The 25,939-nt window shown below is 40.1% G+C and overlaps 1 protein-coding gene across 1 annotated transcript; it reads left to right on the forward strand.

Moving 5' to 3' along the window:
- Positions 1-1,312: 1,312 nt before the first annotated feature.
- On the forward strand, positions 1,313-22,952 carry tlcd4b (TLC domain containing 4b). Its single transcript, XM_074655655.1, has 8 exons — positions 1,313-1,685; positions 8,429-8,581; positions 10,671-10,760; positions 16,496-16,554; positions 18,252-18,346; positions 18,471-18,544; positions 19,275-22,285; positions 22,819-22,952. The coding sequence occupies exons 2-7, from the start codon at positions 8,436-8,438 to the stop codon at positions 19,636-19,638; spliced, it is 828 nt and encodes a 275-aa protein (XP_074511756.1). The 5' UTR covers positions 1,313-1,685; positions 8,429-8,435; the 3' UTR covers positions 19,639-22,285; positions 22,819-22,952.
- The last annotated feature ends 2,987 nt before the right edge of the window (positions 22,953-25,939 follow it).

The following is a 25,939-nucleotide window of genomic DNA, read 5'->3' on the forward strand; positions in this document are numbered from 1 at the left end:
ATTATTTTAAGAATTTTGGATCAAATTATTATTATTATTATTATTATTATTATTTTTATTTTTACATTCCAGGCTCCCATTAGTTAGCAGTAATGCATTAAGATATGAAGATCAATTATGAGACAGATTAAAACTCGCTTGAACCATGAAATCAACCACACAAAGACCACAAAGAGTGCATCTGTTTCTTACAATTGTGTGGTTGCATGGTGATGATACAGTGAAGATTTATTTAAAAGTTTTGGACCGTGTTGCCTCATAATGATACGACTTGACAAAAATGTGACTCAATCAAGTTTCAAGGGTCTATTTATAGATGTTCATATCATATGGATATGAATGGAAACCACTGGAGCAGTAGAAGGTTAATTCTTAAAAACAGCAGCATGATTAGCTGTATAATGTTAAATAGTGATTTGTAGTAAATGGGCTACATGGTCCTTTAAGTCTCCACTATCTTGCATGTTATCATCATTAATATTACATATGGCCTTTGTTCCTCATGGGTGTAACCTTGCATGGTGACGAGAATGCAGGTACGGTGAAGATTTATCTAAAAGTTTTGGACCGTGTTGCCTCATAATGATATGACCTGACAGAAATGTGACTCAGTCAAGTTTCAAGGGTCTATTTATAGATGTTCATATCATATGGATATAAATGGAAACCACTGGATGTCAGTAGAAAGTTCATTCTTAAAAACAGCAGCATGATTAGAGTATAAGAGTAGTATAATGTTAAATAGTGATTTGTTGTTAATGGGCTACATGGTCCTTTAAGTCTCCACTCGTACTCGTAAATTTGTGAGCCTGGTTTGATAGCTCAGGGCTTTTGCCCTTTTCTATCCATAGGAAATCGTTGGAGGGAGGAGAGAGGAGATAGAGGAGGAGCCCAGTTGGTGCTGAGGCATCATGGCCCATGCCCAGCCAGTTGAGGAGTTTAAATATATATTTAGAGGAGTTTATATATATATATATTTTTTTCCTTCTCTTTTTTTTTTTTTCCTTTTTCTTCCTTTTCCTCATAACAACATAAAATAAAATTAAATATGGATAAAACTAAATGGAGAGAAAAATAAATTACAGAAAAAAATACAAATAAATAAATAAATAAAACAGCAGCATGATTAGATATAATGTTAAATAGTGATTTGTAGCAGTACATGGTCCTTTAAGTCTCCACTATCTTGCATGTTATCAACATTAATATCACATATGGCCTTTGTTCCTCGTGGGTGTAGCCTGTAATCTGGGGGGGGGTGCACACGACGGGGTGGGAACGTACTGACGTCACCGCTCGGTCCTCTAACTGTGAACGTCAAAATAAAAATCCCGAGTAACAAACTTTCCCTATCGGGACTCATAACTAGAAACACATGGCAGCGAGGAAATAAGGAGCTGTGAGGAGAGGAAAAGGAGTCATTTATCTCCTTGTTGTAATGGTGGTTGTGACGCGGCGTCGTTATTCGCTCAGCAGAGGAGGCTCTTCTGTCTCTCTTTCTTCCTCCCAGAGGGGGTCGCACGGTGAAGAAGAAGAGCCAGCGGGCTGCTGCTGCTGTTGAGTCAGTGTGGCTGTATTCAAGCTAGCTAACGTCAAGTTGTGAAGAAGAAAGTGGGAGAAGACGGCGGCGGCGGCTAAAACGGGGAGCTTTAACCGCCTTACAGACCTATGCGGACGGATAGCAGGTAACACACTCTCCCTACTACCTTCCACCTCGTTAAATATATATTTATTACACATTATATGTATGTTGTGTCGTTTAGATCTTGCAGCAGCAGACGTTGCTTTAGCTAACAACTTTCCCCTCAAATCCAACCGTTTTTAACTCGTTTAACACCTGCCTGGCTTTGTTGTTTTGATATAAAACTGTGTGTTTCCTATTGATTAATGTGGTTCCATATTTATCTGACATAACTGTCTGCAATGCTTCACTTAGCGTTTCCACCTATACTGCATAATGATAATGTTCTTATTAAGGTTGACAATTACTACAGTTTACTCGTTACCGTGAACTGCACACGCCAGTTGCTATATGGTGCCCACCATACTCAGAGAGGAGGACTTATTATAAGACATGTCTTATTAATCATGTTATTTATCAGTATTCATGTATACTAAGAGAGAGGAGCACTTATTGTAAGCATGTGTGCCTTATTATCATGTTATTTATCAGTATTCATGTCAGGATCCAACCTGCCTGCAGAGATTGTGGTGAGATGAGGCTGACCAAGGTTTTTAAGAGCTCGTTTAACACCTGCCTAGTTTTGTTTTTGTTTTTATTATATACAACTGTGTGTTTCCTATTGATTAATGTGGTGTGACATCGCCATTCTCCCAATAACTGTCTGCAATGCTTCCCTTACCGTTGCTTCACCTATACTGCATAATGATAACGTTCTTATTATCAAGGAGAGGTTGACATTTACTACAGTTTACTCGTTACCTTGAACTGCACACGCCAGTTGCTATATTGTGCCCACTATACTCAGAGGATGACTTATTATAAGACATGTGGGTTATTAATCATGTTATTTATCAGTATTCATGTCAGGAGCCAACCTGCCTACAGAGATTGTTGTGAGATGACTGGCCACAAGGTTTTAAAGAGCTGCTACAGCTATTGGTCTGGTTGTAGCAATGCGGTAGACAGACAGAGACAGGGTGCTGGTTTAGATTTCTAAAGGAACACAGGGGGGGAAATTGAACCGCTATTATTTATATTTTGGTCGATATGTCACGGAGGTCACGGGTTTGCTGACAGCAGCAGGATAGTCCTGGCGGAACAAGGTCAAACGTGGACGGTGGAGGAGCACTTCTCCTGTCCTGTCCTGGGCTGTCAACCGCAACGAGGCGGCTCTGTGAGCTGCCTCGTCTCCACCCTCCACACACCGCCCCCATGGGGCAGTGTGAACCAGCCTGCCAGGTGAAGAATGCCAATGAATTATTCAGGCACATGCTGCATATGATCAACGTGGCCCGGGAATGTGCATAGCTGCTGCTGCTGCTGCTGCTGGGGACACAATAAGAGGTTCTCAGAGTGGTTGTGGCTTCTACCAAGACAAGAAGAATTGCTTTAGCTTCCCTGTTGAACATGACTGTTTTTTTGTTTTTTTTAAACATTTATTTAACCAGGTAGTACTCATTGAGATTAAGAATCTCCTTTCAAGATTCAAGAGTTTTATTTGGCATTTGCACCTAATATAAGTACATTGGAATTCTGAGCAGTTTACACCGAGTCAGCTTTAAGAAAAAAAAAAAGGCACAAGGTAATTACAGTACAAAATAAGTAGCACATTCAACTCAACACAATAAATAAATAAATTATTAAAATATAAAACGCCCTCAGTGTAGTCAATAAATAAACTACCCTCTGCATAGGAACGATACCCCCAGAATACAAATATACAGTATATATGCTCCATGACCATGTTAAAAGAACTTGTAACTCACAAATATTTAAAAAAAGAAATGATTAATATATTTCAGACAATTACACAGTGGAAGGCAGCATATTGCACAGCATTACAGTCCATCCAGTTCAGGTATACTGTGTGTGAATAATGGTATGGAGGTGAGGTGTGGGGGATTTGTGTCCCTCTTAAATGTCCTTTGCCACCAGTCTTATTGTAGCTGGGAAGAAGCTGTTGCGAAACCAGAGGTGCTGTGTGAGTGGAGATGCTCTCTGGCCTGTGGTGCCTCAGGTTGTGTCCTGATTCCCTCCACCTGAACAGAGAGTGAGCTCTCTTTTGCAAGAGAGACCTGGCCAAGACAGCAGCATTTCAACATACATTAGAGTTTCAGACGCCACAACATAAAACAAATGCAAAATAAATACATAGCACTATATCATACAAAACACATTAAAATCAAGTGTTTGAAGCCAACATTAAAGTGAAAATATTCAGAGACACAGACAGCTCCCGATTGACTGCTTCTAGGTCTTTCATTAATGTTTTAAATTCATCAAAAGTAATCAGATTTCCCAGTTTCAACTTAGCTTGCAGTGTATTCCAGGAAAAGGGAGCGGAATAGCTAAAGGCCATCTTACCTAGTTCTGTGCGGACCTTAGGAACAGATAATAAGTACAGGTCAGACGAGCGTAGGCTATAGCTGCCAGTGTTGCGCGATTAGGGAACGGAAACCAACAAATCAAATGTGGGACAAAGAGTATGTTTGTGTGGGACACGTTACCAATGCTGAGAGGTAGTCTAAGCATTTTTATATAATGTCTAACTTAAAATATAAACATTTCTATTCTGCCCCTTACCTCGTAACATCTATATGCTTTGCCAGAATGCATCCATTGATCGGCAGATCTCTTTTTGAGCCAAACGTTTCTTGTGAGACTCACATGTACTGTGTCTCGCTTCATGTCCTAATCCTCCCACTGTGAAATTGAAAAAATAACTGGCAAATTCCGCAAAAACTCTCTGAGAATCGCCTTCAAAGTTGTCTTTTGTTGTAGTGTCCATCATATTCGGCCTAAATATGCATGGTTTGTGAGTTTGCGGGGACTTGCAATTTTCCCATTTGTATATAATGTCTAACTTAAAAAATAAACATTTCTATTCTGCCCCTTACCTCGTAACATCTCTATGCTTTGCCAGAATGCATCCATTGATCGTCACATTTCTTTTTGAGCCAAACGTTTCTTGTGAGACTCACATGTACTTGTGTCGCTTCATGTCCTAATCCTCCCCGTGTGAAATTGAAAAAATAACTGGCAAATTCCGCAAAAAACTCTGAGAATCGCCTTCAAAGTTGTCTTTTTTGGCCTAAATATGCATGGTTTGTGAGTTTGCGGTGACTCAGTAATTTTCCCTGGCTTAGCGTATAGCAAAGACGGTGACAGGTCAACTTGCACTTGACCCACGTGTGCCCAGTTTGACAGCAAACACAGCCCGGTGATGACAGCCTTCCCTGCTTTCTTCACAGCCGTTGGATAAAAGCCAGATCTTAAAAAAGCTTCTGTCCTGCAGTGGTTTAACTCTTGAAAACTAGAGCCAATGAAAATGTAAAGTGGGACACCTGGTTACCCTAAGTAGGAGTTGCGCGTCTTCCAGCTGCTTTGATTTGTGGGAAACCTGTATTTGAAAGTTGTCAGGCATCTTATTTATTTTGGTAAATATTTTGAAGTTGTTCCTCTGGTGGCTCTGAGCAAAGCTGTACTCTTCAGTATTGAAATTACTGGGTTTTGCTTGTGAAACTTTGTCTTGGTTTGTTTTCTTCAACAGCTTGTTCTCGGGTTTTGTTTCCTTGTGTTTGACAGTGCATGCATGACACCGGGCATTTTCAGGGTAAAAATAGAACTTAATGTTGGCTGCATGCCTGAATTGTCATGTGCTTGCCAGAGGCTAAATTACAAAGAGAATGCCTTCGCAAAATGTATAGCTACATTAAATTGGGTTTCCACTAGGGCTGTCAATCATTTAAAGTATTTAATCGTGATTAATTTCCATAGTTAGTCGGGATTAATCACACATTTTTTATCTGTTTAAATGTACCTTAAAACGAGATTTGTCAACATGGGAGTGGGCAAATATGCTTCCTTTATGCAAATGTATGTATATATTTATTATTGGAAACCCTAACAGGTACTGCATTTAGCATAAGAAATATACTCAAATCATAACATGGCAAACTGCAGCCCAACAGGCAACAACAGCTGTCATTGTGTCAGTGTGCTGACTTGACTATGACTTGCCCCAAACTGCATGTGATTATCATAAAGTGGGCATGTCTGTAAAGGGGAGACTCGTGGGTACCCATAGAACCCATTTTCATTCACATATCTTGATGTCGGAGGTCAAGGGAGCCCTTTTTGCCAAAATTTAGCACAAGCTTATAACGTTCTTTAACCTCCTTCTCAACAAGCTAGTATGACATGGTATACCAATGGATTTTTTAGGTTTTTTAGTTTCATATAATGTCAGTACCGTCACTCTAGCTTTAAAACTGAGCCTACAACCTCTAAAAGATCGATTGCGTTAAAGAAACAAGTGGCGTTAAAACGAATTTGTGTTAACACGTTATTATCGCTTTAACTTTGACAGCCCTAGTTTCCACCTTTTGTATCTTGCAATGTAATCTTTACCTTGCACAATCCTAATCGCCAGCTCTCTTGGAGTAAGTGGTTTTAAATGGCTTGCATAATTCCTGTGAATTCAGAAGTTCAGTGCATTTCCCAGGCCAGAGTCCAGACCAGCGTAGTAGGTACAGTATGTTGTAATAGCTGATGAGGAGTGAGAGGTCACGATGATGATGCATTTTAGCATTCGTCGTGTCCTGTGAACATTGTGATGTTTATTTGGGCTCTGTTTTTATTCTAGTTGGTGTTGCAGGTACAATTTTGCTGTAATTGCAGTTGTAACAGGTGGAATGGTGGAAACCGAGAAACAAAGCCACATGATGATTTTTTTTTTGTCTGCAGCAAAATTAAAATGGACATTTGTAACGTAGGGCTGCAAATAACGATTATTTTCATTGTCGATTAATCTCTTGATTATTTTCTCGATTAATTGATTAGTTGTTTGGTCTATAAAATGTCAGGAAATTGTGAAAAATGTCGATCAGTGTTTCCCAAAGCCCAAGATAATGTCCTGAAAATGTCTTGTTTTGTCTAAAACTCAAATATTCAGTTTACTGTCTTAGAGTAAAGAAACCAGAACATATTCACATTTAAGAAGCTGTAATCAGAGAATTTTTACAATTTTTTTTCTTTTCTTAAAAAACTACTCAAACCGATTATCAAAATAGTTATTGATTCATTTAATAGTTGACAACTAAGTGATTAATGGTTGCAGCTCCAGTGTAATTCTTACAATCTGCTGACGATGTCAGGATTTCTAGTCCTCCAAGTTCAGGGCTATGAATTGCTAGAACTACTGTAGCTGTTCCTTATTTTGTCTATCTTGGGAAGTGAGTTGTTGATGCTCCAACCGCGACCCGTGAGACATCTGGTGGCTCAGCGCAATCAGAATTTTTTGCTCTTGAACATAAGCAGCTCTAGAAAAGCAATAAGATTACAGTACAAGAGGTTACGTCTATCTACAATGAATTGAAAAACGACTTTGTGGTCTCAAAGATTAATTTTCCCTCCTTTGGTCATTTAACCGAGTATGAAAAAGACCATTTGACCAAACTGATTTTGCTGCTTTTGTGCAAACGCGGTGCTATTTCAGGCCATCTGCACTGATTGCCTGTGATTTGAAAAGACAGGCTTCTACTGTAGTTTGTTGACCCGAGTGAGCTTAAACAGATCTCTTGTGTACCATGTGGATATGTTTACAGTCAGCTGCTTGCAAGTCTACATCCGGGGCATGTTGTTTGCTCTCATTAGTTTAAATTTCATTCATAGTTCTATTCATTCAATTTCATAGTCATCAACTATTAAATTAATCTCTGACTATTTTGATAAGCAATTAATCGGTTTTAGTTATTTTTTAAGAAAAGACATGTAAAAATTCTCTGATTCCAGCTTCTGAAATGTGATTATTTTCTGTTTTTTTTTTTACTCCTCTATGACTGTGAACTGAATATCGAGAGAGACATTTGAGGAACACTGATCAATATTTTCTCACAATTTTCTGACACTTTATAGACAAAACAACTAAATGATTAATCAAGAAAATAATCAAACAGATTAATCGACAATGAAAATAATCATTAGATTTTAGTTTGGTTTCTAGTCTAATACTGATTATACTTAAATCTGTAAGATAAATCAAAGTGTCAGCAATAAGGAAAGAAACTAAAATACCAAATGTCTAATATACAGATGATTTAAACATACATGTAGACCTGGGTGAAATAAAGAGAATTTTTAAAATACAGTTTAAAACTTGTTACAGTCTTCCTGAGTTGAACTTGTGGCTCCATCTTGACAATCCTCTTTTCTTTCCTCGCTCAGCCTTTGTTTTCTTCTCAGGGGTTTTTGGTCTGCCTAACAACTCACTATAATCCTCTTGCAAAATATGCATATAAATAGAGACCTTTTATTCCAAATCTTAATGCTATGCTTCGCACTGTATTCACAACACCAATAAAGTTTTTTTTCTGTTTTTGCCACTCTGTATTTTTCCCTCTGTTGCCCTTACCTCTAGTGCCTTTTTATTTTCTCCTCCCCTCTATGAACTGCCCTGCTTGTCTAAAGCTCTCATGTCACTCGCATTAGACAACCCGTGTCTTCGGCTTCTATTTTTTCCCTTCTGTCTCTTCCCCTGTCTTCTTTTCTTCGTGGACTGGATGAACCACACAGGGTGCTGCTGCCTCACCCTCTCACCACCACCTCAGTTTCTCTCCTGGCGCTGCCCAGGATGACTGACAGTCATCGATTGAACCTGTCCATGTGTATCACCCTCCCTGTCTCCTGCCCCCCCCACCCCCCACCCCTCCTCCCTTCCCGTCTTCTCCTCCTCCCGTTGTTTAGGTGAGTGATGGAGACGAGAGAGTTGACCGTGGTCGCTGGCAGCTTCGTGGTTTTTCAGGTCCTCTTCTCAGTGGTCAGCCCGCGGCTCTCCTCCGTCATCACACCGGGTTATGGACGGGTGCCGACTACCAAGCTCACAGAGTGGAACTCCAGGTAGGAAGGCCTTTTCACCTGTAAACGCTATGGCAGTTTCATCTTGTGGAAACCAAAACCTTTTATTTTATATTTATTTCATTTGTTTTTAGCAGTTTGCTATCTTAGAACCAAATAACATATCTTTCACCAAAGCTCTCTACAAAAGGTTATCATTTTTTAATGTATGATTGGTTGCATCACAATAAAGATAGGGTCCCTCACTGCCTTACATATAGTTTCACCATTTTGGGAAATACTTAATAGTTTTGTTGCTGAGAGGACTGGAAACAGGGGGAAACGGCTAGCCGGGCTCAGTCCAAAGGTAATAAAATCCACCTACCATCTAGGGCTGGACCCAATTATTCGACTATTCGATTATTTGTTTGTTTGTTCTTGGGTTTTTTTAAGCAGTGATGTGGTCACCTGATTGGTCCCTGGAAACTCCAACACTCGGCTGACCATTCGTGTAACTTCATCACTCAGTCACTCAGTCAGTGACAGACTTGCGTTTGTAGGGCTGGCCCTCTTTGGTCCAGCCAAAAACATGTGTTGGGGAAGCCTCTGATTATGTGACAGAGGAATTGTGCTGCTCTAATGACATCAGTCCATGCTGCCTACAAACTGAGATGATGCCCCGTGCACTCTTGGTCCTTTGGGATCCAGCTGTTGATGCTGTTAAAGCAAATAACATATCTTTATTTATTTTTTTATTACACTTTTCTAAAATGTCTGAAAATATACACAAATTATTTTTATTTTTAGATATCAGATTGACAAATTTGAGTGAAAGTACACCCACTAAGATTTGGTTGTTTTACATACTTATTACGGTTTCTGTGACACACACATGCTTGTGTAAAAAGCAGTCAAATGTTTTTATGTGGTATCACGGATAGTCCCGTAGACCTACAGAGACACACCTCCTTATAATAGTGTTGTTGTATAACATTGCATAGTCATAACATCCGGACTAAACTGACCCGTGTTGAGCAAACAACCAGTGTTGTTGGTGATGCAGCTCTGAGGTGGCCCCCGATGTGCCTCTGGCCAACTCATCATCATTCCACACAACTACAGCTGTGATGTGGACGGCCGGTGGGAGCACCACAGAGCGGTTTTATTTTCCGAGCAGAAACCTCGGGTGAAGTTCAGAGGGCAAGAATTTGTAGTTGCATAACTGACGCCTAGTTATTGGCTGTTTTTTTTTTCTCCCTCTCTCTCCTTCTTTTTATCTGTCTCTTTTGCTGTGTGCCAGTTACTCACAGATAAGCGTTCATTCATACTACTAGAGGTCACATTATCCTTTCTGTCCTTATTTGAAAGCACAGGGTGTATTCACCAACAATCGGTCCAAAGCAAGTCAAAGGCCAGAGCACTGATGGTTCACTTCAGAGTGGCCGAGTGTTGCATAACAGCCAGCTCTCAGTATGTCAGTGTGTTGTTTATGTAACCACGACTTAAGTGCAAGGAGAGGAGGGAGAAAGCATTTCGAAAGAGAGTGCGGTCCACTGTCCAGTATTATAATCTAGAAGACTTAATACTGTTGATATCTTTGTCGTGTCTTCATCGTGTATTCTTTGTTTTTTTACAAATATAATCAGAAACTCTCATAACATAACCTACTGAGACAGCTATGTTGACACTTCCTCTAGCCAAGTTCCTCTGTGGCCGTTCCATTTTTAGACACTTCGCTCTGATTCAGCGGTAATAAATGGACTCATCCGGTCATACACTAGCCAATCCGTAGAGCCGGTCTTGGCCCGTCGACAGGGACTGCTGTACCCTAGAGGCTGCATGGCGACAGTGGAGGAACTGTGTTTCTGGCAGAGGAGAGATAAGGGACCACTGGACCTCTGAAGTATCTCTTCAGTTGCCCAGATAACCACTCCAAAGGTCAAGGGTGATACCGTATCAGGCCTGATAAAAAAGAAGTTCCAGCCACGTGGACAACAGGGGATAGCATAGATGTAATTAATGACATACTGTATGCAAAAGCACATTTAACAAGACAAAAGCAGCCCCTGTTTTAATGATTACCCACTAGTAAAAACTCCTATTCATCTGGCTTCATGTTTGTTTACTACTTTGATCTCGTGTCCGTCCCCAGGTTGGTGTCGACTGTGCACGCTCTGGTCGTTGGGTTGTTCTGTCTGTACATCCTGTGGTTCGATGATGTGGTCAACGCCAATCCCGTCTGGTAAGAGGAACAGAAAGCTTCAGTCATAAATGAAATATCCAACAACACTCTAATACAATGAAATAAGTAGGGATGCACCAATTGCAAAATTCTGGGCCGACGAAATTTGTTTAAAATAACAATTTGGCTGATACTGATGTTTTTGTTTATTTTGCTTTTGCTGTTATTTATTCCCCTTTTGTGCCAGGGAAACAAAAACCTCTTCATTATAAAAAATAACTGAGTTGTTTTAAAGTCATTCAACATTTCATTACACTGTCTTTGAATGAGCACAAATTCATCATACAAATTTATGAAACAACCTTTAACCTTCTTTCACATGAAAAATATTCTTTTTTTTTCTTCTTTTTTTTTTAAATAACTGCTTTAAAAGCCTTTTTAGCTGCTGTACAACTACCTACTTAAGGAAAATAATGTTTCAGTACACAGCCCCAACAAAATATTTGTTTTGTGATAAATTAAATCTAAATGTAAGAAACATAAGCATATAGTATATATTTATATATACAGTAGCAGTATATTTGGCGACCCATTTTATAATTTTTCATTTTTATTTTTTAATCCGTCCAAACGACGCCATCCGCGCTCGATTAATGGACTCAAAGCGTCAGAAAACCGCCGGGGAGCGGATGGAGAGCCCCGCTTTTCTGAACGGATCCAGGGTGGAGCCGCGGGACTACGATGCGGCGGCCCTGACGTGCTGCTGCTCTCTGCTCACCTGGGACGTACTGGGTGCTGCGTCACGCCTCGTCGGACTAACAGGCTTCTTGTGACAAATTACGCACGCACAATGTTCGTTCATCCAAGTATTTGTTTTTAATAGATCTTAAGCCATTGTTTTACTGCTTAATTTTTAGTTGAACATAACAACGTTCTTATTGCTGATCTTTCTCTGAGACAGTGTAATATTCCAACACGGACGACTTTTTCTTTCACTTTTTTTCGTAAACCATCTACACGTGCGCACGGCACCTGCCGTCAGAGTTGTGTCCAGCGTGTGGCTTCTTCTCCGAATCAGCAGCTGGTTACTGTTGTCCAAGACCGACCGCAAATAACCAACGCAACATGCGAATGTCATCTTATTTGCCGATAGGCCGATGGCCGTCAACAAGGAGATTAAAGGCCGATACCGATGTTCGGCCAATAAATCGGTGCATCCCTAGAAATAAGGCAGTAGAATATCTGGCATGCAAACAAAAACAACCCTATAAACCCTCGTAAACATGCTGCACATGCATTGGAAAAGGCAAAAATACTGACACATTATGCCTTGTCATTTTGGCAGGCTGAAAAAAAAAAACGCTTTAGGCCCTTTTAGGAGAAACCTGTCTTCTCACATCTGCCGTTTCACACCGGCAGCCATGACTAGCTCACAGGGGACGGGAGGAAACAGATGAAGGGATGAAGACGGGGAGGTGGGAGGTAGTGAAGGATCGTCAGGGTTGGTAGTTAATACCTTTTGGAGAGATGACGACGGCGTTCCCTTCATCAGAATGAAAGAGGGGGAAGGGGGATGGATCTAATGTGTCAGCAGAGTCTCCGGAGAGTTGTAGATTCAGTGGATTTTGCCTTTGATTATTGTCTTTACCGTCTTCTCTCCGTCTCTCTGCTACGGCTCACTGTGTTATTTGCATCAATGAGTTCAGAAAAAGAGAGATTTCCCTCCCTATTTCTTTCTCCGTTCCAATATCTCAATCAGTCTTTTTAAAACATTTCTCTCCAGCTTTCCGTCTTTCACTTCTCCCTTTATATTCTCACAACACTCTTTCCTTCCTCCTCATCTTCTCTCTCTCTTTTTCCTTTTCCCTCTGTTTCGCTTCCTCTCTGGCTCTCTAGCAGACAGACTAGAATCCCTCCAACAAGGCTCCTTTTCATAGCAAACAACAGCAGCCTAGTGCTCTAGCCCCCCCGCGCCCCCCTCCACGAGCCTCCTCCTCTCCTCCTCCTCTCTAGCTGTCCGTTGTACCCCACATCTCTGGCTGTCGAATCAATGCAGCACACCTCCCTCGCTCTTATTGTCTCTTGTGTCGGCCCCGGCCAGCATCGCTGATGGAGCGAAAAAGGGGAGAAAAGAGAAAGTGGGGGGTGGGTGGGTGTTTGAGGGGGGAGATGGGAGACGAAAGGGGGCTCTCTCCCTCCTCCTGCTACCAGTCTTCATCTGCTGAGTGTTCAGGTGCTTAGTATCTTAGCCCTCCTCCCCCAAGCCTTTATGTATTTTTTGGGACAGGTTTTACTGCACATTGTTTCTGTCACATAATTTCAGCTCCCACAAGGGAAAGCTGATTTATTTGTGGAAGTAGTTAGCGTACTATTGTGTATTTCTACGCCCCCGTCTCGTCGAATTTCTCAACATACCCCCGTCCCCCGCCAGCACCTAGCCGATCCCCCCAGCAGTATCCTTAATGCCTTAAAGCTCATCTTGTCGCAAGCAGAGTGGTGCAAGCGATAATTCTCCAGTCAATCTGATTGTATTACAGCATCATTAAGACCCGTCACACAGCAGCATTGTTCTCTCAGTAGTGCTCCAGTGGCCAGACAGAGCCGGGCCGTTAGAAACCTGCATTGTGTTCAGCTGCTGCTCAGGCTTTTTTCAGAGTGTCACTCTGGCAGGCAGCGCGGGCCTCGGCTGTTATCATAATCCATTCAGTTAACAAGAAGCACCGTGTCTGACCGCGGCCCCGCCTCGGCTGCCTTTCTTCATTGGCTTATCTGGACTTGACCTTAACATGTGAAGCAGGGCCATCTGAGTAGAATGAGGGTTCAGATTTCTGTTGAGTCAAGGTCAACCTGGTTTAGATATAATATTTAACCTCAAATTTTCCAACACATTTTATTACCTTCCACGTCGACATCGGAGACATTGGGCCGTATTCTTATCCTTTTACTCTTTTCTCTTGTTTCAACGTGATAAATGCCACCTCTTCATTCGGTCAGATTGATGTGTCTTTACACCCCTAATCAGTAGCACAACGGAAGCCAGCATATTGCTATATGTTCTGTTCTCTTATTTTGGTTAGTGTGTGCGCACATTTCTTCCCTTCACTTTATTCTAAATGGTGCTTATGAAATATTATGCCAGGCAGTGTATTCTGTGTATTTCCATGTTGTATTCTGATTGTTTTTTTTAGACCTGGGTTGTAGCAGCAGTCACATCATCACACATGGGCTTAAATTTCTGTCAGAATCTAGCTGCAAGCTGTTATTGGTCACCAAAGCTCCAAATCGTCCACCGGTGGACGAAACGTCTCACAGTCCAAAGATTTTACCACGTTTCTCTCACGGTTGTCAACTTTTGTTTCGTGCAGCCCCAAATCACACCGTGCAAAGGACCTTTAAAATAAAGCGACCCATAACTTAGATGGGAGGCAGTCAGAGGAATGTGACAGCCAGAGATAAATGAAAGGAAAGAGTACAGTATGTTACAGGTGCTGTTATACTTTCATTATCTACTGAACTACCTGCAGAGCTGTTGGAGGGTCAACATTTTCCTAGCAACTACTGAATTGCTATTGCATTGCTAAAATACAAATGCTTATAACATTTTAAAATAATTGAAGTAAATTGGCAAATCATGATGCACATTAAACTGAATATAAACTTTACGATTTACATTAAGTTTGATTTTGCCTTAATCATTTAGCTGAAGTCATTATAATTCTTATATGCTCTTATAATTGTCCCCCTGCAGAGTAAAGCAGACTCTCTCTATATGACTCTTATGACAGGCCTGGACCATTTAAAGGGATAGTTTGGGTGTTTTGAAGTGGGGTTGTATGAGGTACTTATCTATAGTCAGTGTAGTATCTACAGTAGATGATGGTTAATACACTGACTATAGATAAGTATACATACAAACCCACTTCAAAAAATCCAAACTCTTGCTTTAAGAAGAAAATTAGTGAATGCGACAAGTTGTCTTACGTGCCACTTAAGAGCATGAGGCCCATTGAGTCAGCGCTATTGTAGCACTTACTGTGTAAAGAGCTCCACATCCCTCTCTAAGCCAAATTCCAGTCAGTTAACCATACATTGAGAGAGGAGCGTGGGTTTACCGTACATTTAATGAACTGAAGTTAGATCACACTGATGTGATTATCATGCAGCCTTTGGACTCTGTGATGGCGGCCTTCAGACTCTCTGACTATCATACAGCACTATCAGGTAAATGGGGCGTTATCCAATCTTATATTTGCTTGCTGCATTTCAAGTGCAGTGGAAAAGTGATACGACTGATCAGTTAACAGGAGGAGCGCTGTCTTGCGAAACAGACATTAGATTAGATACATTGTCAAAGAGACAGAAAGGGAATGCTTCATTAACAAGGTGACCAATACATGCATGCAAATACAGTAAGTGTATTTTCATACATTCAACTCGTATGTATCAAAGTGCGTATAGCAATGGTAGTTGGTGTGCTGAACAATAGGTGAAATCTGCAGGATAAAATTTGACAGTGGTGTGCTCAGGGTCATCTGGTGTGTAAGGTGAGCTGTTGTACAGTACAGTACAGTACAGGTGTGTGCTTGTGCACCTTGAGTGTGTATGTTTGTAGAGTATGTGTGTTGTGGGGTTTTGTTACGCGAGCGGTCAGCCGTGTCATTTGCTATACGATACATGTGACTGATACCAGGATCGCATGTCTATTGAGGCAGAGACACCTTCATTGTTATTTTGAACAGATGCCATTTGCAAGGACACAAGAGCATGTCACTACTGGCTACTGTTTGTTCAGAGACAAAAAAAAAGAGTGTAACATTGACATCCGTCAACCAAAACAAACCGCAGAAAGTAGAAAACTACAGAGGGTCTGTGTGGATACGACCTGCACCTTCATATTATAAATCCGAAATGGTAAACACTACACAGATTGAATCGGCACACAAGTGATAGTATGGAGTCAGGAGATAAGTATATCGTCCCGGCCCTAATAAAAAAAAAATGACTTGATAAATAAATAAATATGCCATTAAAAAAAGCAAAAATAATATTACAAATAAATGTAGTCATTAATGAATTGATAAAATGTGACATAAATTGATATTTCTGTTTTAATTAGCTTTTTTTATTTACCTTTATATTAATTCCATTATTTATTTACTCTTCTGTTTAATTTCCACTTTTATTCATGTATGTATACATTTCTAAATTTATTTATTTATTTTTGCATTTATTTTATATTTATTTATAAATGTTTAAGTTTAGTTAAATACATTTTATGTATGTAAATAATAAGTAAATTTATGTGTTTAAGCATTTATTTATTTATGCATTATTTTCCCTTAGCATTTCACCTCCTATATATTTCCCCAAACTTAATTATTTTTTTAAAGTTTTGACTTTTAATAGCTTATTTATTTATTCATTTATTTATTGAGTCATTTATTTATTTATTTTGGCAGGTTCCGTCCTCCATAACAAACAAACTCAACTTCCTTTTTAAACAAGACCTAACCATGTATCACAGTAAGCTCATCAACATTAGCCAATCAACCCTGAATGAGCTTTCTACGTGATCCATGGTCGGTGTGATAGTCTAGTTACATAAAGTCGTTTGCCAAATTGCATCATGCTCTCTTTACAGAAGTAGCTTATCGATCAGAGGAAACACAGTGTGAGTGCTTTTAGATTTTTCAGGCATATTAAGTAGCTTCCCACTCCCGGATTGTTTGTTTATCTTGTTGTGTTACAACTGTGTTGAAAGAACCTTTAATAATGTGTTCTTTGCTGTTCCACAGGGGTGACCCCAGCCTGGTCAAACTAAATGTAGCCATAACCTGTGGTTACCTCCTTTATGGTGAGCTATTTTTGTTTGTGCTTCTGTTGATCCTTTCTTTTTGGCCATGAGGGCAGGCAGTCAATGTTGTATATGGTGTAAACACACAAAGGAAAGGGACTTAAATCTGAAGTTAGTTAGAAACACCAACGCCAGGCTTGTCAGCTATAAAAGACATCAGGCAATCTGCACTTTGATATGTGAATATATTGTTTATTGTATATTTAGAGATCCCCATTAGGAGCACATGAATGTGCCTCTAATATTCCTGGAGTCCTGAACATAAAAATACAATACAGACATACAATAAAAGTACAGATAGACAATGCAGACAATCTATAAAAGTACTAACAACTAAGCTAAACACATAGACAATACATAAAAGTACAGACAACTTTAGCTAACCAGATAAATAGTAAGAGAAATTGAGGATGAAGTATTACCAGACATAGCTGTGCAATTAAAGTAGAGATGCACTGATATCAGTGTTTAATTAATAATCATTCTGTTATGTGTCAGGCAGCAACAGGCTTGACTTAAATATTGCTTTCTTAACTTTGTAAAACAAAATGTAACAAATAAATAGATAGATATAAATTTACTGAACTGTTATTTATTATTAAAATCAATAAATCGTACACCAGCAACTTGCTAAAAAAAACTTTTTTTATATAAATTAACAGGAGTTACAATTCAAGTGTAAACCTTTTTAATGCAGCACTGAATTGGTCAAAACTTAAAGCGTGAATTCAAATTCCGGTATATAATGTACGTATATAAGTATATAAACCTAGAATTGAATTGAATAGATCTGCCCCATTTTCACCGATATCCGATCCTGTATCAGCCCGATATCTGATCCTGTATCGGTATTGGCGCATCCCTAAATTAAACATAGAAACAGAGAAAGAAAGACACCTATTTAAAGTCATACTAATGCAAGCAGACCAGACATATAGACGAATTAAAGAAATTAAAAAATTACATGACACACATGCGCTCTTGCTATATTAAACACACACATATATACATGTGGGGGTATATGGTTATTCCACTACAGACACATTAATCCAAAAACCAAACCTTATTTCATACGTCAAAGTGAACAATATGAGTGATGAGGTCCTGTTCATGAAGTATTATGTCTACTCCGTATACGTGACTCAGACTTTTTTAGAAATTGAATGTTATTACCAGAGTTTAATTTAATTTTTCAGCCTTAAATGTCTTCTTCGTTTTCTTCTACAAATGTTTTCATTATGTTTAACATTTCCTCCTCGAAATGCTAACTTGATTATAGTTACAAACACCAATGCAATGCTGGTCATTTTAGATTCAGTGCATTGCCAGCAATCTGCTCTTTGACATGTGAATTTTCAGGCGCATTGATTTAAAAAAAAAGAAAATGGTTTAATATGTCAAAGGGAACAATATCAGTGATAAAGCCCTGATCGTGGAGTATTTTGTCTACCCTGTATACTTGACTCAGACTGTTTTAGAAATTGAAGGTTATGACCACAGTCTAGATTTCACATATAACATGTCAGCCTTATGGTCTTCTACAAATGTTCTCTACATTTGAACCTTTCTTGACGTTGGATTCCGCAGCAGTCGCTGCTCTTTTCCTGTAAAGACGGTTATGTACATAATCCCCCTCCTAGTCAAACAGACGTATCCATTTACCAGCTTTCTGACCGACCTGTCACCCTGTCCTCTAGACCTCGTGCTGCTGGCGTGTAACTGGAGCACTATGGGGGACAGCTTTTTCGTCTGTCACCACTTGGCGGCGCTCTACGCATACGGATACGTGCTGGTGAGTCTATCCCTCTTCAAGACCCAGAGTGTATAAACATTAATATAAATGGGAGACACTGGATTATTCATGTATCATGATGTATTTGTGTCATTTATCTCGTCTGTGTGTTTGGTCACTGCAGACACGAGGCGTGCTTCCCTACTTTGCCAACTTCCGCCTCATTTCAGAGTTGTCCACGCCGTTTGTGAACCAAAGGTGAGTCAGTGAGTTTTTATTATTAGGTTTTTAATTAATTTTTTTTATTTTTTTATTTTTACTAGCACCTTTTGTCATCTATTTATTTATGTGACTGGTTTTAAGTAATCTAATCTATATTTATATTTTATATACTACTGTAATGAGCTACTGCCAAGTTATTATTTATTTTTTCATTAGCACCATTTATTTATTTATTTATTCATTCAGTTATTCATTTATTTATTTATTTATTTATCTATGTATGTATACATATGATGCTTTTAAGTAATTTAATCTATATTTATATTTGATATACTACTGTAATGAGCTACTGGATACCTCAATTTCCCCAAGGGGATGAATAAAGTATCTTCTATATATCTCTAACTAACATCCCAGGATTCATATCACCCTCTCTTTTACCACATGGCTGACATATCTTCCATTGTAACATTTCTAATCACCTTCTCCTTCCAGGTGGTTCTTTTTTATTTTAATTTAATTTAATTTAAAAAAAAAAAATGTTTTAATTTATTTAGCACCTTTAATTAATTTGTTTGTTTGTTTGTTTATTTATTTATGTGACGCTTTTAAGTAATCTAATCTATATTTATATTTTATATACTACTGTAATGAGCTACTGGATACCTCAATTTCCCCAAAGGGATGAATAAAGTATCTTCTATCTATCTGTAACTAACTTCCCAGGATTCATATTATAACATTTCTAATCACTTTTTCCCTCCAGGTGGTTCTTTGAGGTATTAAAGTACCCCCGCTCACACCGGTTGGTGGTGGTGAATGGCGTTGCCATGGCGGTGGTTTTCTTCCTGGTTCGCACCGCCGTCATGCCGTCCTACTGGTCCAGCGTGTTCGCCACCTTCGGCACAGAAGAGTTTGAGCGACTGGGCTTGGGCGCCCAGGTGGCCTGGATCAGCTCCTGCATCGCCCTGGACATCTTGAACACTATCTGGATGTATAAGATCGCCCGCGGCTGCCACAAGGTCCTGACCGGGAGGGGAGGAAGGAAGGTCAAGGAGGTGGCGGAGAAGGAGGGAGCGGAGAAGGAGGCTTCCTCGGACGGGAAGCACGTCAACAATCACACGGACTAAAAGAGATGTAGAGCAATGGATGTGATGACACAGACATGAGCGGGGGAGGGAGGCTGGACATCTAGGAAGCTTGCAGCCTCTCTCTGTTGCTGTAGCCTCAGCGTCCCTCCCACCCTCCAGTCCCCCTTGATCTCCTTGTAGTTGGCTAGTGGACCGGGCTAACCGTCCTCAGGTCCTGACCCCCATCACGAGACAAAGAGACTGCTCTTTGACTCACTCGAGCACCAGCCTTCGCAGCCTCAGTGTCAGCCTGCTGGGCGACAGCTTCCGGTCGCAGACGACAAGGTAGAGCTCACAAAGCACACTTTTAACTCGCTTGCCTCTTTTCGTCCCCACCGCCATTCCTCTCTCATCATCTCCCCTCATGCTCAACTTCAGCCAAAGCCCCAATCCTCTGAAGTGCCTGTGAAAGACAGGAAAGCAATAATGGTGGAGGATCACAAAGTCTAACAGAGCTCGGCCCCCTTCAGAAGACAACCATCTCTCGCTCTGCTACTGCTCCCGAAACGACCGGAGGCTTCTCCCGTCGCTCATACTCCGTCCGTCCACACCCGAGGAGACGTAGCCTCTAACATCAGATCCATATTTGTGAATCTATAGGGCTCCTGTCTTAAACTCATCAGACCTCACAAAAAAGAGACAGAAAAAACACCATAATGCCTCTTCTACAGTATCACCTGCTGTGGCCTCCTTGTAACAAGTGGCGCCTGCCTATATCACCAGCCATGCCCCTCCAACCTCCGTACAATTTGGATTATATATAAAGAAACTAAGAATATGCATGCAGGAGAGAGAAAAGACGCACTCTCCAAAACCCTTAGCTTCTCACAGGACGATTTGGCCTTTTCAGTATTCATTGTGTTGGCATCACTGTGTAGTTTCTTCTCTGTATTCTCTTGTTTTACACCCTAAAGCCAAGTTCACACTACACGACTTTCAAAGTTGTCAGATCGCAGTACTGTTCACACTACACAACTTGCTGTCTTGTAATTGGGAGTCTTTAAGTCGTTGTGGTTTTCACACTACATGACTGACCTATTACAAAATTACGAAGAATTACAATATATGACTAAAATTACAATATATTTTAACTTATTATGCACCGAAAAATGAACTTCCATGGTCTCCGCCATTTCTGACAACGTCAACAAACACGTCACTAGTCGTGAACTCTGAGCTTTCAGAAACTTTCCACTTACGAGGTCATGAATGCCACATGAGGAGGGCTTTCATATGGACTCTTCTCGTGAACACGGTAAACAAGCCCCCATTTGAAGGCACCATAAGTCGTGTGGTGTGAACTAGGCATTAGCAGTCACAGCAACACGTGTAAATTACATCCATTGCAACCCTCTGCCTCACTGGATAGGCCTCCACTATCCAGCTGGAACGTTTGGTTTTGTTCTACCTCTCCCCCCCTGCCTTACAAAGACACCCCGTCGTCATGAGTAAATCAACATTTTCTTTCTACTGTAAAGAGTGATTTTAGCCTTTAAAATGTTATCTGTTGTGATATCACTGATTCAGAGGGACTTTTGTCCTGTTCTCTCTCTCTCTCTCTCTCTCTCTCTCTTTCCTTGGAAGCATCTCCAGAGCTTAATCCCAGCCAATGCAGGGAAACAGAGCGGCATCACTTTTTCTCACCAAGCTATCAGTGTATCTTTCTAGAGAAACACCCCCGGTGGCTTTTATACTCCCCCCCCCCCCCCCCCCCCCCCTTTATCTCCTTTTGTTCTCGGCTACTCTGAGAACCTAATTAAGGACGGGAGCGGAAAAAGTCCACACACACAAATACTTGTGGATGTGACAGGACTTTTTCCACTCCTTTCCTCAAGTTTGCACAAGCATAGCATAGCATAGCGTGCAAACTACACACTGTATTTGATGTCCTTCTAAAACACTGACATGGTGCTCTTTTTGTTCGCAGAATGTCAGCAGTAGGAATGCTGGCAATATGAAAAGTTTCTAATTAATTTGGATGTACCGATCTGTCGCCGTCGGACGCAATGTGGCAATCTGCATGTTTTGTTTTTTTTGTTTTCTGTATAAACTGTAAATCATTGCTAAGGAATATGGTAAAGATTGACATATTTCTGTGATGCCTTAGTAAATAGTCAAGATAGATGATTAACATCTAAATTGCATTAATCTAATGCTTAAAAGGGGGTTAGTCTTCCAAAACAGTTAATGTTTTTGCCTCTCGGAGCATACTGAGTGCATGTGTTTCTGATTCGTTTCTCCTCTCCCTGCATGTCTGTACAGTATATACACATACAGTAGCTTCTGCATACTGTATGGCTAACTCACTAATCATTACCACATTGTCTGTATGCCACTGGGCATCACTTGGTTTTATAAATTCATGAACTCTTGTTGTTCGGTCTGCTGTCAGCAGACGCTAATGACTACATAACTGATATCATGACAGACAGAGATACAAGAGGATGTTTCACATTTGGCTTTGGTCACGCTACTAGAAATGTATGAAGACGGCAGGTGTACTCCTGTTTCCTTTTTGCTTAAAAGAGTGCTCCACCGATTTAGCATTACACTCCTACAGTATAACATTTTGTGTCTCACGTTGGACAGCTTTATTTAATTTTATTTGTTTTAAAGGATCAAAATCGATACAGCAGAACAAGATTTTGTGCAAATTTTACAATAAATTTCCCCCAAACTCTGCAAGAAAACACAAATTAATGCATGTGTCCATCCACTACTGTTGTGTTAATATCGGGCCTGTCAAACAATTAAAATATCTAATCACGATTAATCGCAAATTAATCACACATCTTGTATCTGTTCAAAATGTAACTTAAATGGAGATTTGTCAAGAATTTATTGCTAATATCAACATGGGAGTGGACAAATATGCTGCTTTATGCAAATGTATGTATATATTTATTATTTGAAATCAATTAACAACACAAAACAATGACAAATATTGTCCAGAAACCCTCACAGGTACTGCATTTAGCATAAAAATATGCTCAAATTCTAACATGGCAAACTGCAGCCCAACTGGCAACAACAGCTGTCAGTGTGTCAGTGTGCTGACTTGACTATGACTTGACCCAAACTGCATGTGATTATCATAAAGTGGGCATATCTGTAAAGAGGAGACTCGTGGGTACCCATAGAACCCATTTTCATTCACATATCTTGAGGTCAGAGGTCAAGGGACTCCTTTGAATATGGACATGCCAGTTTTTCCTCGCCAAGATTTAGTGTAAGATTGAAGCGTTCTTTAGCCTCCTATGTGACAATCTAGTTTGAAATGGTTGGTACCAATGGATTTCTTAGGTTTTCTGTTTAGCTTTAAAACTGAGCCCACTACAACCTAAAAAAATCGCAAGTTGCGTTAAAGAAATTAGTGTTAACTTTGACAGCCCTAATTCCATTTCATTAGATCTCCCTAAATGTTACACACTGTTCCTTTTAATTTGAGGAAGGTTGCAGTCTCCTCACCTCTCCACACAGATCCGATGATTTTTGTCTGCCACTATTTTTCATCTACTCAGTGGAGCGGAAACATCACATGTTTACCAATACACTTTTCCACAAAAGCCAAACGTTTTTTGCATTATTTTGAGTATATTTAGTGTGTCTTTTTTTTATACGCAAATTGAAAATGCTCATAAAAACAGATGGCTAGAAAGGCCTTCTTTTTCCTTATCAGACCCTGCGCCTACATTACCCATAATGCAACACAACCGCTGACAGTTCAGTCAGCGATTCGGGTGTGCTAGTAGCGGCTAATGTGGCCTCGAAGGCCTCAAGCGGAGATGAGGAGCGGGTAGTAGTACTTCCCGAGACGTATAAACAGACTCTGATGTGTCAAATCGGTGGAGTTCTCCTTTTAAGTGTTGTAGTTGGATAGATAATCGTCTGAGAATGTCTGGTGGTGTTTTCACTGTGGAACCCTAAAGCACACTCCCCGCGGAGCAACGACTCAGCGAGTATGTCTGTCTGTCACCGCAGAGGAGGGGCTACACTATCTTGTGCCTTTTTACACAAATGGTGGATGTGACGCAGCCAGGTTCGGATTAGCATGACTTTCTAATGTAATACCCAGTGATTATCTCCTCTGTATTCCCCATGTATACTCTTTGTATATATTTTTTATAATCTGCCTGCACAATGATTAATCCGGCCAAGTATTATAATCCAAAACTGATCCCTCTTCGGGGAGTTTTGTGTTCTCCTGAATGCAGGGGGTATGTCTCTCTATGAATGTTGTGATGGGTTATTTAGTGGCATTAAGATGAGCTCACAGTGTCCAAGGTGATCAGAATGGAAACTATATTTTTGTTGACATATAAACTCTTTAAGATTAACAGGTATAGTTGACGGGAAGGCTAGCATCTCATATCTCCGGCCTCCTAAAACTCAAAGCTGTGAATAGTTGTAGAGTAAAAACTGTAATATCGTTCAGTCACAAACCTATATAATAATCTGACTACACTGTGGGAGACGATGCACTTCCTGTAGCAGCGTCCTGTGCTTTTGGCCGTCTTTGAGTTTTAGACCGCTCTCTGATGCAGGGCTCGTGCACAGTAAGTAAAAACTACATACATAAGAATTACAGCCTGGTTGTCTTATGGACTGGAGAGCTTTTGTATTTGTCAGGGTTTTCTACAGAATATATTTCAAGACCTGATATTTGTGCTGTATATCTCACACACCCTGGGGATGATTGGAAAAATGGACAGAATGAACTGATGAAATTGATGAGGCTGCTATCGTAAGGCCATGATCTGTATCAGGTTAGAACAACCACATTGCCTTTGTTTCTTTGGGGAGGCCAACATTCATTATATTACATAATGAATCTATTTATATATATATATATATATATATTATAAAGGTGTATATACAAGTCTGTATATATCCGTGATCAAGTATTGAAACCAGATGCACACTGTACTAATTAATCCTCTGTTTGGGTCATATTTTGTGTTTCATTTGGATGACAGGATGTCTCTTCTTTCTTAGGTACATTATAACAGAGCTGCATCAGAATCTGGTACTTAAACGGGATACTCTGCTGGTCTTCCTCAAGGTTACACATGGTACTTAGGCAACTATTATTTTGGTTCTTATTAAATATTTCATGTCAAGTTTGATCCTATAGGTGTTCAATGAAATAAGATCGAATTGATTTAGAATGACTGGAAAAATTGCGAACAAACTGATAACAAATAACATGACAGTTTTTTTTTTCTTCTTCTTCTTTTGAATGATTTGCCAGTGTGGCTTGTGTTGTTTCCTCTTTTCTTTCTGTTTTTATTTTTGTCTTTTAATGCAATGCAATTTCTTGTTGTGATCTGTCTTTGTTTTCTGGAGATTTTAATGTGAAAACAGCCTACACTACACTACAGACACACTACACACAGGCCTTAGGGTCCTCGTCTGAGCATTACCTTGTGACTCGGATTGTTGTCGTCTACAATGACCACTAATAATGATCATGTAAATGTAGTGCTGAAAGCTGAGACTTACTTGAAAGTGTTGCTCTTCAATAAAGTTGAAGGCAAAAGAAAATAGTTGCCTGACTCTTTTATTTTGACTTGGCTAAAGGGTAAACTTTGGCATTTTTCAACCCGGACCCATGTTTTTGTGTATGTGACTAATGGGGACAACAATATCTGAAATTGGTCCAGTATTGAGGGAGAACGCTGTATCCGGCAGCTGCTCACGGACTGCAATATGGTGCTATTGGGGCAAGCTGGCACCGCCGTCTACGTTCACTAAAAGTGCTTGTTTTTGCCTATGACAGGCTCAGATTGTTATTAAAAGTGTCTTAACAACATTATGGAAAGGACCTTACTGAGAAGTAAAACCATTTTCTTACCTTTCGCTTGATCCGGTCCGTTTGTTATTGTGTCCAAGTCCAGCTCAAGGAGAAGTCTCGTTGTGAAATCAGAATATCCGTGTACTATGGCTCAAATAAATATGGGCAGCCATTGAAGGCAAAGACCTCGTCCACATTGTTGAAATCATCTAAATATTCAGCCATCACATTGAAAATCTTTTAGATAACACTAAGCTACACTTTCTGTACTCCAACACACCAGACTCTGCCCGTCTGCCACTTGCTTTTCCACCATGGATGTATTCCACTATTCCACCGTTCTCTCCCGGCAACACGTCACCTCGCCAGATTTCACAGCGAGACTTCTCCTTGACCGAGACGCTTTCCATAATGTCAGACACTTATAGTAATCAGAGCCTGTCATGGCAAAAAAATAATCACTTTTAGTGGACGTAAATGATGGTGCCAGCTTGCCCCAATAGAGCG

Source organism: Sebastes fasciatus, chromosome 13 (assembly GCF_043250625.1).
Source record: "Sebastes fasciatus isolate fSebFas1 chromosome 13, fSebFas1.pri, whole genome shotgun sequence".
NCBI lineage: Eukaryota > Metazoa > Chordata > Actinopteri > Perciformes > Sebastidae > Sebastes > Sebastes fasciatus.